This window comes from Fusarium keratoplasticum, chromosome 2, assembly GCF_025433545.1.
Source record: "Fusarium keratoplasticum isolate Fu6.1 chromosome 2, whole genome shotgun sequence".
Lineage (NCBI taxonomy): Eukaryota > Fungi > Ascomycota > Sordariomycetes > Hypocreales > Nectriaceae > Fusarium > Fusarium keratoplasticum.
This window is the reverse complement of record NC_070530.1, coordinates 2,327,363-2,339,089: the sequence shown is the minus strand read 5'-3', so window position 1 is coordinate 2,339,089 and position 11,727 is coordinate 2,327,363. Positions and strand designations below refer to the sequence as shown.

Genomic DNA, 11,727 nt, shown 5'->3' with positions numbered 1-11,727 from the left:
AATATCACAAAGGATTTGCAGCATACTAGATTGGGATTGGATATCATTCACTCATCAGGCGTTTTTTGGTGGCGGGCGGGGACAAACAAGATGAGAAAAGGAACTATCACGGCAATCGTTACTATATCCCGCGCAACGAAATTGTACTGTAATCTAGCACTAAATTGAACATTTTCTTTGTCTCTATAGCTGGCAGTCTCGGACAGCTCACTCCGTGTCATGCTCATTCACGCTGTTGAGCTCAATGATGATGGCGTTGACGCCAATGCATGAGTTGTCCATGGTGTGCCATGGTGCATCCGGTCGGATATCCGGTCACAAAGAGTCCGCCACAGCCGCCTCTAAAAACAAGGAGGACCCTACGGGTATCTACAAGCCATCTGCAGAAAAGCCGGGGTACGTGCGGCGCGGATCGAAGTGGCATGGCATGGCATAGCATGGATGGCGTGCGGACCGGGGGCTGTTGATGATGTGCGAGAACATCCAGGTGTCTCAGTGGGGGACGACGCCCAAGACATTTTGGTGGGATCAGGTCATGGGCTGTGAGAAGGGGGAGGACGACTTGTCCCGCTGCCAATTGCCGAGGCCGAGGAATTCGGGTAGCCTGATGAGAGAGGCTGAAGCCGGCAATCGAGTCAGGTTCTGAGACTCATCTTTCGATCTTTGATGGTGACATGTCTCAAGCCAAGACAGAGCTCACGCGATAATGGATAACTGTGTCTGGATCTACGCGTGTTTCAATGAGTGAAAGGGGCCATGAAGAATAGAGCGCTCGGCGGATCGGGCGAATGGGGGCCGGGAAGTGGAAAGGTGCCGACTGGAGTGGGTGATGATGAAGCAGGCAGGCCTGCCTGTCTCAGATCTGGGGGTCTAGAATGCTTGGATGGATGCCAGAGTGTGTCTTTACAGGTGTCAAAGGTCCTCTTCTGTCGCACAGAGATGGAGTGGGCGCTTATTCCTTCACGGCATGCCATGTCCGCCGAGCATCCCGGGCTCAGATCATGGTGGATGCAGATCGGGTTGCAGAGGGAGGAGAGAAGTGCGATGAGATGGCAGGATGGGTGAGAAACAAGGGGGTTTGAGCGGCTACAAGGGGCAAGATCTCGTCAACGATCCTCCCCTGGACACATCACCACACACACACACACACACACACACACCCTAGCTCGACCGGCCCTCTTCTTCTTCCCCAGACACCAGAACAACTCCCGAGGCGCCAAGTTCGACGGGGTGGGGGTAAGGCAGGGACTAGGATCAAGGGGTTAGGCGATCAGCCAATGTTAGATGATGCGCTGCAAGGTTGCATGTCGCACAAGACAGAAAGACCCTTGCCACAGTCAGGCCAACTTTTTTTTTTTCTCCGTTCAGCTACGTCGGATCGGGCATCTGAGGCGAGGCGAGGCGAATCGCTCATATGCGCGACATAAACCTGATGAAGAGACAAGGGCCCTTGACTTGAGACATTGGCATCTTTCAGCCCGTCAAGTTCCGTCCAGCCCCCCCGCAAAAAGCAAACGGTCGCATCAAAGGTCGGCCGCCTGGAATCTGAGTTCTTCTGAGAATTCACACACAAGACGTCATGCCCGTTGCAAATTGCCGCATGCATCGTGCGTTGAAGCTAGATCCCTGGAAATATGTATACATGGCATTCTGTTCAGCCTCTCCGGTCCCACACGACAAGCAATCTATCTGACGAATTGACAAGTCAGGACGCGCATGCTGGCGTCTCCCGTGACCAAAAAGGTCTACTGGATGCCAGATGGGTAATCTATCCAAGCAATCCTTTGCGCCCGCAGCCACAGCCGCACCTCGCAGCTCGAGCCGCCATGAGATCAGGCCAGCCTTGCGTCTTTGACTCTGTCTCGCCCGCTTCGGAGCCGGAGAAGAAAGACGACGTGTCTGAAAGTCAAGGCTCAGAATAGACACTGCTTGGCCGGAGATGAACGGGAATTGAATATCGCTTCCCGCCGGGTTCCTACATTAGCCACACTCCACGTGGAGCCCGGCAGAAGACTTGACGGAAATGACCGGTCTGCAATTGTCGTCCGAATCAGAGACAATCTATTTTCGCATGCGGCTGAACAGATTCATGAGTCGTACACCGAGATTTGGCCTTGTTTCGAAGATGGATCTTGATCGGTGCCTTGCTTGTTTACTAGTCACTTTCGTATATGCCTGAAGGCTTGCGCGGCCCACAATTCGCTGGCATTGGTTTGTTTTCGAACATGACCCCTGTCTGGTTTTATGGGGCAATACCACACCTTGACTGTCTCCGTGGCCGTTGATAGATTCGAGTGTGAATAGCTGCTAAAGGGATTGAGTCGACATGAAGGTGTTGTCTGTAACTGAGGAAAAGAACATTCTTTTGAGTTGGCAGAAAGATAGAAGCTTAGTTGGTACTTCGATTAAGAGTCTTTGATTCTATTCATCTGGTATACCTAGTTCCACACTAATATTGGATGCCTTCCATCGTGGCAATCTCAGATGAAGTGAAAGATGGTGGCTCTACCCTACACACAAGGATGCCAATGTTTGGAATTTAGAGAACCCTCACCGTATTATCTCAAGTATGTTTAGTCTTGATGGTTTATTTTAGTATCTTGTCATCTACGTATTTGCACGAGCTGGTCTATGTGTGTTTTGTTCAGCAATGCCTGAGCCATTACTCCCTGTGACACTATCGCAAGTCTACCATTTTTGTCAAACAAGGCATATTAACTCAACTAACTCTACCTGAAGGATGGTCTGCATAAAGAAAACATGCAATATAACTTAAATCTCCAACAAGATTCAAATGTCCTTAAATCCTTCCCGTGTACGCTGTGTCACCCTCAACTCATGAACCATTGACACAAACTGCTCAGTTGACAACTGGTTGCAGACAGCCTCAAAGCGCCAGCAAGCCAATCAGCACCTATAAAGTAAAATATATCTATCTGAGACTGCCTCTGGACAAATCGGAGCACTGATCCAACGATCCAATGTGTTCCTCCCGAGCACAACCAGGGCTCAGGGCTCAAACCCCACACCACCAAGATTGTCTGCAAGAAATGCCGACGATGAACCAACAAATGAACTGAAATCCTTCCGCTGTGTGATTGGTTAGACGTTCAAGGATTGTTTGCTTCTGCTTGCTGCGGGTAATGCGTTGTATCCAGATGATCCGGTTGGACGAACTGGATGATACAGTGAGAACTATTCAGCCTGTGTATTGACTTCATTAAATTTGGCCAATCAAGGTTCTATATCTGTTCTTTGAACCGGCTTAAATATGAATTCTGGGCTTATTCTTCTGACGCGGGACTGTGGAAAATCTGCCATCACCCCTGAGCTCCCAGTGCTTCGCGCGGCGTAACAACTTAACAGCGGTAGAATTGCTGAATATCAACGCAAGTCCCAGTCAAATCTTCCTCAGACAGGTTACAGTTAACCTGGGAACCTCCCTCAAGTAATCTCTCCTTCAATAGTCTCTCGAGGACTTCAAAGTTGTCTTAATTAGTGGACGAAGGGGGTTTAGTTCTAGACTTAGAGCAGTGGGTCTAGAGGCTCATGCCTGACCATTCAAGGAGGGCCTATTAAAGGAATATGAGATAGTTGACTGTCAAAGAGTTGATTGCAAAAAGGCAAACATGTTAGTAGCCGGAACTACGATGATGGCCAAGTAGGGATGACATCGGACAAGCTTCATGCGTTTCTACTCTTTTCCGAAGCTATGTTGCAATGGATCAAGCAACTTTACGATTGAATGAATTTGAAATTAACATTTGATCTACTCTAACTATCTGAAAGCACCATTCAAACATGGGCCCAACCGTTATGAACAAGCACCTGCATCTCATTGATGATGCACATCATCCCGTTCTTACTGCGGCCAGGATTCTGCCTCTGCCATTCACGCTCCAAACTTCGAACCCACCACTCTTTGAACAACGGCGCTGTGAACCACCTTGCCAGCCTATTCTTCCACAGGCCGGACAAGATCTGAGTGTGAGTGAGCCAGGATCTGCTAGAGTGAACCAACTCATAAGCGCGGCGGTCATATCCGACGCGAACGTTGGGGTTAAGGTAAACACCTCTCGTCTCTGACTCTGGATTGTCAGCATGAATGAGGCAACACTCGGAGCCCTCGAGATGTTTTGCTGCGAGAGAGTCGTCGATGGCTCGGAAGGTGAGTCCCTGATCACCAACAAATGAAGCCGCAGGCATAAAGACTGGACCGAGCGTTAATTGACCTATTACTTGAAAGGCTAGTCCAGGGACTTGAGGGCTATCTTACCCATACCGTTCCAGCAGCAGCTGACAGGAACAGGTTCCCTTCGCTTCATTGCAGCTCTCAACTTGGATGACCGAAAGTACGGCTACGTCTGCGTCGCATGCTCATGGCCGTCGGCATCCCTCAGCGCAAATGTGTCATAGTACCGAGGGGGTTTGCTGAAGTCTAGTGAACATGCCGCTGCGTAATCACGATTGTTTGTGTTGAGCAGTGCAAGCACATCAGGGATCTAGATCTGTTAGTTTCACCCGTAGCGGATGAGTAAAGCATACAGTAAACACGACGTCGCCGAGAAAAAGAACATAATCGAATTCGATACCATTCCGTGCCATAGCTCTCAAGGGCTGGAGAGACATGTTCCGTAGTCGGGCAAGGTATGAAATCCTGCGAAGCTCTATTCTTCCACGCGGTGTCTTGACCCAGCCATTCCCTGGCTCAAGAGGTGGTGAAGCCATCGCATCGGCGTGCGTAGTCTTGTCCAATGTGATATTCCGTGGGACTCCCATTACCCCCAGCGCCTTGTCGAGTTCGCCGATGGTGTCTTTGGAACCATCCCGACTGCCACTCTCGTACAGACTCACAAAGACATTGCTGGGGCCGAGAACTGATACAAGATCGAGAAGGCCTTGGTTCCAAGAGTCGCGAAGAATGCGCTCGTTGTTCCAGTGCAGACTTGCGATGTACACTCGGACGGGGCTCTGTGGCTTCAAAGAAGTTTGTCCGGCCGCATTTAGCTGGTGATGGACGAGTAGAGTGTTAAAGAGAGTCCAAGTGATAAAGGCAAAGAGGACAAGTCGCCACACAGAGAGTGAGGGGTTGGAGAGATTGTTGTTTGTTGGTGGCAGATGCGCCACTCTACCATTTTTTTGACGCCAAGAACACAGTTTGTCTATTGACCAACATTGTTATTGGTACCATGTTTTTGATGTTTCTAGCAACTGATTACCCCTTCAATGAGATGTATGATCCACGCCCTTGTCTCAGACTTAAAACGCAAAGCCAGTAACACCCTGAACACCCCCAACGAGCGCGTTAATAGGGGGCGCCGTAAAGGTCTCCCACTGACGCTTGGCAATCTTGTCCAACAGTTCGTTTGCCTCCAGGAACTCTTCATGACCGGCTACGTCTGCGCACTCGTCCCCTTCGTGATGCGCCACCTTCTCCGGAAGTTGGACACCCTGAGACCAGCCAAAGAAATTATCCTTGTCCCAAGAGGCCTTGATCTTGCGCAGCCTCTCCTTGTTTAGTCCGTAGTATGCATCCTCATGGGCATCCTTCTTGAGAGCTGGGTCGGGAAAGTTGATGAAGATGGCTCGCTGCGAGTGGGAGAAGGGCCTCAGCTTCTCATTCATCTTTTCCAAGAAGCCCCTCATGTCCAGCTCGAGGAACTTCTCCTGCCAGTCAATCATGATGTATGCGTGGTAGACGCCTCCGCGCCAGGGATAGGCCGATTCATCGGGCTGCTTCTCGCTCGCCTTGCCTCCGCAATGGATCCATGTGACCTGAAGCAGACCCTGTTCGCCCTTGAATTCCTTTCTGAACTCTTCCATCTCTTTCTTGATGATTTCGGTGATCTTTTGGATCTCGTCCTTCCCGTTACCAAAGACGAATGATGTGTAGATCTTGTAGGATGGGTTCGAGGGGAACGCCCTGACGGTCTCCTCTGACCACTGGGAGACAAGGGTCTCGTGAAGGAACCTCGTCGACTTTTCTTGCAGTGTACGTCTCTTGAGCTGCTTTGGCAGTTTCTTCTCTTTCCCGTTTTCGTTGACGCCTCCGAGGTGCCGATCAATCAGCTCATCAAACTGGGGTTCGGTGCCGTTGTAGTACACCAGGAACCGAACCGCAGGATCTTCCCTCCCATCCTTGAGATCGCACAGCCACGAACTGTCGATGGTCATCTCGTTGGGCCAATTGGTGGTGTAGAACTTGACCATGGTGTCCATAAAGTCCTTTTGGGCTTTTTCGCAGTGCTTGGGCGACCATGTAAACCTCCCAGCAACAACATCCTTTCCGTGCAGCTCTTGAAGCTTCATCTTGAGTTCGACGACAACACCAAAGTTGCCACCACCAGCACCGCAGAGTGCCCAGAACAGATCATCCTCCTCCTTCTTCGTGTTGCCGGTGTTCTTGACAGTGACAGTCTCCCCGGCAGCCGTGATGATAGTGGCCTCGAGCAGGGTGTCGCTACCCATACCGAAGCTACGAGTAAAAGGACCAAGGCCGCCACCGAGGGTGAAACCGCTGACTCCGACAGTAGGACATCGCCCGCCATTGATGATCCATCCGTCATGATGATCGTTGATGAGCTCCTTGTATGCATGGCCCCATTGAGCACCAGCCTGCATCGTGACGGTCTTTTTCTCCATATCAAGGTCGACTCTCTTCATGTTGACCAGATCAATCAAAAGACCATCATTGATGGTGGAAAAGCCTGCATAAGAATGGCCACCATTCTTGATGCAAACAGGCAGCTTCTTCTCCTTGGCACGGGCGATGATGATGCGGATGTGAGAGTTGTGTTCGGGCTGGAGTACGCAGGCTGGTCTAGCGAAGCGGTACAAGAGGTTGCTGTTTGCGACAGCTCTCTCATACTCGACCTCTCCGGGGGTGTGCACGGGGATCTTCTTGGATTTGAACCAGCCGACTTGTTCCATGCCAAGCTGGAGCAGGCTCTGCTGGTTCTGTGCTTGTGCCATGGCTGGGGACAATATGAGAGTGACGATGTGTGTGGTCAGAGTAGAAACAGTTGAGATTGTGGATGCTTAACTTGGAGTGGAAAAGGCTTGGGAACACAGCACTTATTTATAGTTATGGGTGATTCTAGTCTGATAGGGGACTATGTCTTAACTTTCTCATTCCTAGCACTGTGTTTGTTCGTATTGTGATATCTCGGCGCGGATGCTATGGTGAGAATGCATAGCCAAGTGACCGGGGTTTACTCAATAGTTCGATCTAGACCGAGGCGAAGAACAGCTCCTGGCCACGCCACAAAGTGCTGCATCCAATCGGTGATCTACACGCGGGTTGAACCCCTCAGTTGCGCTGAAACATTGAGATGCTGATCACGTATTTCAGCCAGCCTCAGGCTCACCGTGTTGTGATTATTGGCTTTCACAGAGATAGATTTGCAGTCACATACCTCCGCCCAAGACCAGCTGAGTTTAGCTTACATGAACTGCGTATCAACTACCTACCCGAAGCTAAACTACGGGCCGCTCCGTGCGAGGAATGGGGAAACTGTTACGAATGCTGTGGCGGACTGACAGCGACTAGAAATCCTCGTCCAGACTCAGATTTTTTCAGCTGAGGTACATTGATAAGACCACAAGATCATTGCTTAGTAACTTATCCTCAAGCTCGATTAACAGAATCTCAAGCCGCATTGTTATTCGTGCATATGCACTTTTCAACCATTGGCTGAACTTGGCCTGAGGTTAATGACCCCTCACGACCATGAATTCACTCAACAAGGCAGCAGCATAGTCAAGTTTGACGGAAGAAGAAACGAGCACCTTTTCTTAAAGAACTTGGAGATAATGAACCCTCAAAGACTTCCAGATATTCTTAGATCACCGGCAGAGTGGCCTTGCGAAACATGTAGATCTCTGGTGCCCGACCGCAAAAAGACCGACGAGGCTACCTATATCCACACGACATACCGACGAGAAGATGTATATCCAGACTATCCTAGTCTTTCAGCTTCGGCTACTAGTGGATGCAAACTTTGCAACCTCTTCCGTCATGCTCTGATCTCGGTCGGGTCCTTGGCCGCTTGGCGCAACGACGAGAATGACACGCACCCCTTCTGGGATCACGAAACTGGGCAAGATCTGTCTCTGACGATGAACTGGGATCGAAGAATCGCCATCACGGCCACTCTTCACTTAATGCCTTTCAAACCCCTCCATGAATCGGGTAGTTTCTCCCTCGAGGGCCAACCTCCGCAGTATAACGGGATGGTACACTCGCTGTGGCTGAAGTACGGCCCAGTAACACGTCCTTTGAGGAGCGAAACGGGTGCCGAATTTTGGTCTGGGTCTGTTATTGAGATGTCCGCCTTTGATTCTCCCGGTAAGTCATCTTGATCTTCAGAGACAATAGCTGATAATGATTCGCTGCAAGATCTCGAGGCAGATGATGAGAGCTTCAGGAGGAGATTTCCTAGTTTGGAAACTCTTTGCCAAGACACGACAAGAATGATGAAGGGTTGGATAGATGATTGCATTGACAATCATTCATCCTGCAATAGTCCAATGGAGCCATGGGTACCTACTAGACTGTTGGAGGTGACTGCAAATGGCAACTCCTTCAAGATGCGACTGGTTGACACAACCAGTTCTGCTTTCAAAACAGCATCTCGATTTGCTGCACTCAGTCATATGTGGGGAGATATATCTACATCACCTCCTCTACAGACGTTTCAGTCAAATCTTGAGCAGCTACGGCAGACTATAGAGCCGACCGACCTACCCAAGAACTTTGCTGATGCGGCACGAGTATGCATTCAACTCGGGATCCCATATCTTTGGATCGACTCACTCTGCATCATCCAAGACTCGGCCGATGATTGGAAGCGGGAGGCTGTCAAGATGCACCTCGTGTATCGCCACGCCGTAGTAACCATCGTCGCAACTTCAGCCACGTCAACGCATGACGGATTCCTTGACCGCGACTTCGAAAAGACTCTGGCCGCAAAGATTTACTACTCCTTTGACTATGGCCAAGATATTCCACCATCTGGGCATGGCCGGGATAGATATATGGTCTTCTACCATCGTCAACACTATGAAGATTCGTTCCCTACATACGCAATCAACAACTCCAAGTGGAACACCAGGGCTTGGACAATGCAAGAGAGAAGCCTCTCGACGAGGCTCATACACTTTTGCCGCAACAAGATCTTCTTTGAATGCCGGTCCTGCATCAAGTCTGAAGAGAACGAACCAGCTGCCCACTATGCCCTGATGACCAGAATACTCTGGCCCAGAGATTCTTCGACATCCTGGGATACGCTTTATGAGTTTTGGCAGTGGTGCCTGACGCAGTATTGCCCAAGAAACCTAACCAAGGGCAAAGACAAGCTCATCGCAATCCAAAGCGTGGCTGAGGAGATGATGAGTATCACCAAGTGGGAGTACATCAGATTTGCAGGGATGTGGAGGCACAAGATCAGCGAGGAGCTCTTTTGGATTTTTCCCTACGGAGAAGCCAGAAGGCCTGATGCCGCTCGTGCACCGAGTTGGTCATGGAGTGCGCTGGATGGACACGTCTTGTTCAATCCCCGAATCCTGCCAAAGGGGAAGCGAAGCGTACCAGAGCCACTGGCTCTCATCTTTGATGAGATCAAGGTGGATGTTATCGATGTGTACCCCTCGAGGGAACATACTCCCACTGGTGAGATACATGGTTATCTCGAGGTCAAAGCCTGGGTGCGGCCTATCTCAACGGTTGTGAAGGCTAAGAGTGTTAATGATGACGAAGAATTTTTCCCGTTCAAACTTGTAGCTGGATCCGACGGAGTCAGTCACGGCAGCGGAGAACAAGAGCATGTTTTCGCTCACGGGAGGTTGGATATGAACACGCCCAGAGGGAACACTAGGCTGCTCTATCTGCACATCGGCATTGATAAGCGCCTAACGGGCCTCATTCTTGAGCTTGGGCCAGAAGATACGACAAGAACAGGAAAATCACTGGAAGTCTGGAGAAGAGTGGGCGTTGCCACTATCTTTGACGACGAAAGGGGATCCATTCTCTCAACGGATCTGTTCGGGAACGGGACAGGGCGATCAAAGATCATCATGGTGTGATTTCACTTTTTTTTCTCATGTGCTGATTGGCTTATCTGAAAAGAATCTCTGAGGTACACAGGCTATGGAAGAATTGATTAGAGGGCGCTGCAGCTATTAGAAGGCGTTGTGATTAGAGGGTGCTCTAGTGACCTCATGACATAGACTCGTCTCATACACTGCCTGTCACGCCTGTCAGCGAGTGGCTGGCCTTTTCTTGACATGTATCTGTACGCTAGTCTCTCCAATAGTTTGTTGATGTAAAATGTCGCAGTACTCTGATCTCGAGGTTGACAGTATTTCCATTGTGCCCGTTGCATGCTCGCCTTCCAATGTGGTACAGATTATTCGTTCTTAGAAGGCGCCCTAACAAGATAAAGGGCCTTGGCTGGGCTATTTAAGATCTGTGGTATATCTAGATCTCAAGTAGACCCGTGCTGCCCAACGTTGCTTCGAACCAGGCATCTTGATAATAACTGAGCCTTGATTCTCTCTCAACCCTCATTCTTTACTTATTATCACTTTACAATGACTCCATCTGCAGAAATCCTGAACGAGGCCCTGGAGGTGTCTCAAAGCACCAAGTTAAAGGAAAAGACGCCCTTGGAGGCAATCTCCCATGGAGATGTCTTGCCAGGTATATCTAGCACCTTTGGAAAGCTCGATCAGAACTGATCAGTTCATCAGACATCCCAACCTTTCCAACATTCAAGGAGCACCGTAGACACATATTGACTCATATGGCGGCCACCTTTCGATACTTTGCCCGTCAAAACTATGTCGAAGGTCAATCTGGCCACATCTCAGTCCGAGATCCCGAGTTTCCAAATTTGATGTGGATGAACCCTCTGAGTCGGCATTTCGGTATGCTCACGGCTGGAGATATGCTTTGCATCGATATTTCATCGGGTGAGATCGTTGGAGGAGCACCTAATCCGGCAACTGGTGGAAGAACGGTCAACATGGCCGGGTACTACATCCACTCGGCAGTTCATCTTCGGCGACCGGATATACATGCCATTTGCCATGCACATGGGATTTCTGGAAGGGCTTGGTCAGTCTTTGGCCGTCCTCTTGATATGTTGACCCAGGATGTCTGCAACTTTTATGGAATTCTTGCCATCTACGATGCCTACGACGGGATCGTGTTTGGGCCTCAAGAGGGTATCAACATCGCCGAGGCCCTGGGGTCAAACAAGAAGGCAGCGATTCTAATGAACCACGGCTTGCTCACATGCGGCGAGACGGTGGATGAGGCAGGGTTCATGTTTGGACTTCTGGAGCGGTCATGCGAGATCCAACTCCAAGCCGAGGCTGCAGCGGCCAATGGCATCCCTAAGAATATCATTACGGACGAAGAGGCGGCCTACAACTTCAAGATGGCGTCTGAGAAGAATGCACTGTACAGAGAAGCCCAGCCCGATATCGAGTTTGAATTCTTCTTGGCCGGCGGAGAGGAGGTTCTGGCAAGGGGGTTCGACAAGTTGGCGCTGCCAAACGGTGCCAATTCTACGTCTTGATAAGCGTGGGGGAGTGAATAAACAAGTTACAGTTAGATAGAGCAGTGGGGAGGTGTCTAAGCCCAAATTTGATGATGTGATACGGCTCCATGAAGTTGGTGGTTCAAGTATTGTGAATTATGCCTTCAGAGTGGTAAATGACACC

At 50.0% G+C, this 11,727-nt stretch overlaps 5 protein-coding genes across 5 annotated transcripts; 2 read left to right on the top strand and 3 right to left on the bottom strand.

Moving 5' to 3' along the window:
- Positions 1–3,795: 3,795 nt before the first annotated feature.
- Positions 3,796–4,325, bottom strand: NCS57_00264700 (uncharacterized protein; the record flags this gene model as incomplete). Its single annotated transcript, XM_053052672.1, has 2 exons — positions 3,796–4,232; positions 4,277–4,325. 2 exons carry the CDS (start codon positions 4,323–4,325, stop codon positions 3,796–3,798), a joined length of 486 nt encoding a protein of 161 aa, XP_052917918.1.
- A 33-nt stretch (positions 4,326–4,358) lies between these two features.
- On the bottom strand, positions 4,359–5,135 carry NCS57_00264600 (uncharacterized protein; the record flags this gene model as incomplete). Its single annotated transcript, XM_053052671.1, has 3 exons — positions 4,359–4,502; positions 4,546–5,007; positions 5,133–5,135. 3 exons carry the CDS (start codon positions 5,133–5,135, stop codon positions 4,359–4,361), a joined length of 609 nt encoding a protein of 202 aa, XP_052917917.1.
- A 124-nt stretch (positions 5,136–5,259) lies between these two features.
- On the bottom strand, positions 5,260–6,972 carry NCS57_00264500 (FAD-binding PCMH-type domain-containing protein; the record flags this gene model as incomplete). The annotated part of the gene is made up of 1 exon (XM_053052670.1): positions 5,260–6,972. The coding sequence occupies one exon, from the start codon at positions 6,970–6,972 to the stop codon at positions 5,260–5,262; it is 1,713 nt and encodes a 570-aa protein (XP_052917916.1).
- Positions 6,973–8,589: 1,617 nt separating this feature from the next.
- On the top strand, positions 8,590–10,083 carry NCS57_00264400 (HET domain-containing protein; the record flags this gene model as incomplete). The annotated part of the gene is made up of 1 exon (XM_053052669.1): positions 8,590–10,083. One exon carries the CDS (start codon positions 8,590–8,592, stop codon positions 10,081–10,083), a length of 1,494 nt encoding a protein of 497 aa, XP_052917915.1.
- A 507-nt stretch (positions 10,084–10,590) lies between these two features.
- Positions 10,591–11,582, top strand: NCS57_00264300 (Aldolase-II domain-containing protein; the record flags this gene model as incomplete). The annotated part of the gene is made up of 2 exons (XM_053052668.1): positions 10,591–10,699; positions 10,750–11,582. The coding sequence occupies 2 exons, from the start codon at positions 10,591–10,593 to the stop codon at positions 11,580–11,582; spliced, it is 942 nt and encodes a 313-aa protein (XP_052917914.1).
- Between the last annotated feature and the right edge of the window lie 145 nt (positions 11,583–11,727).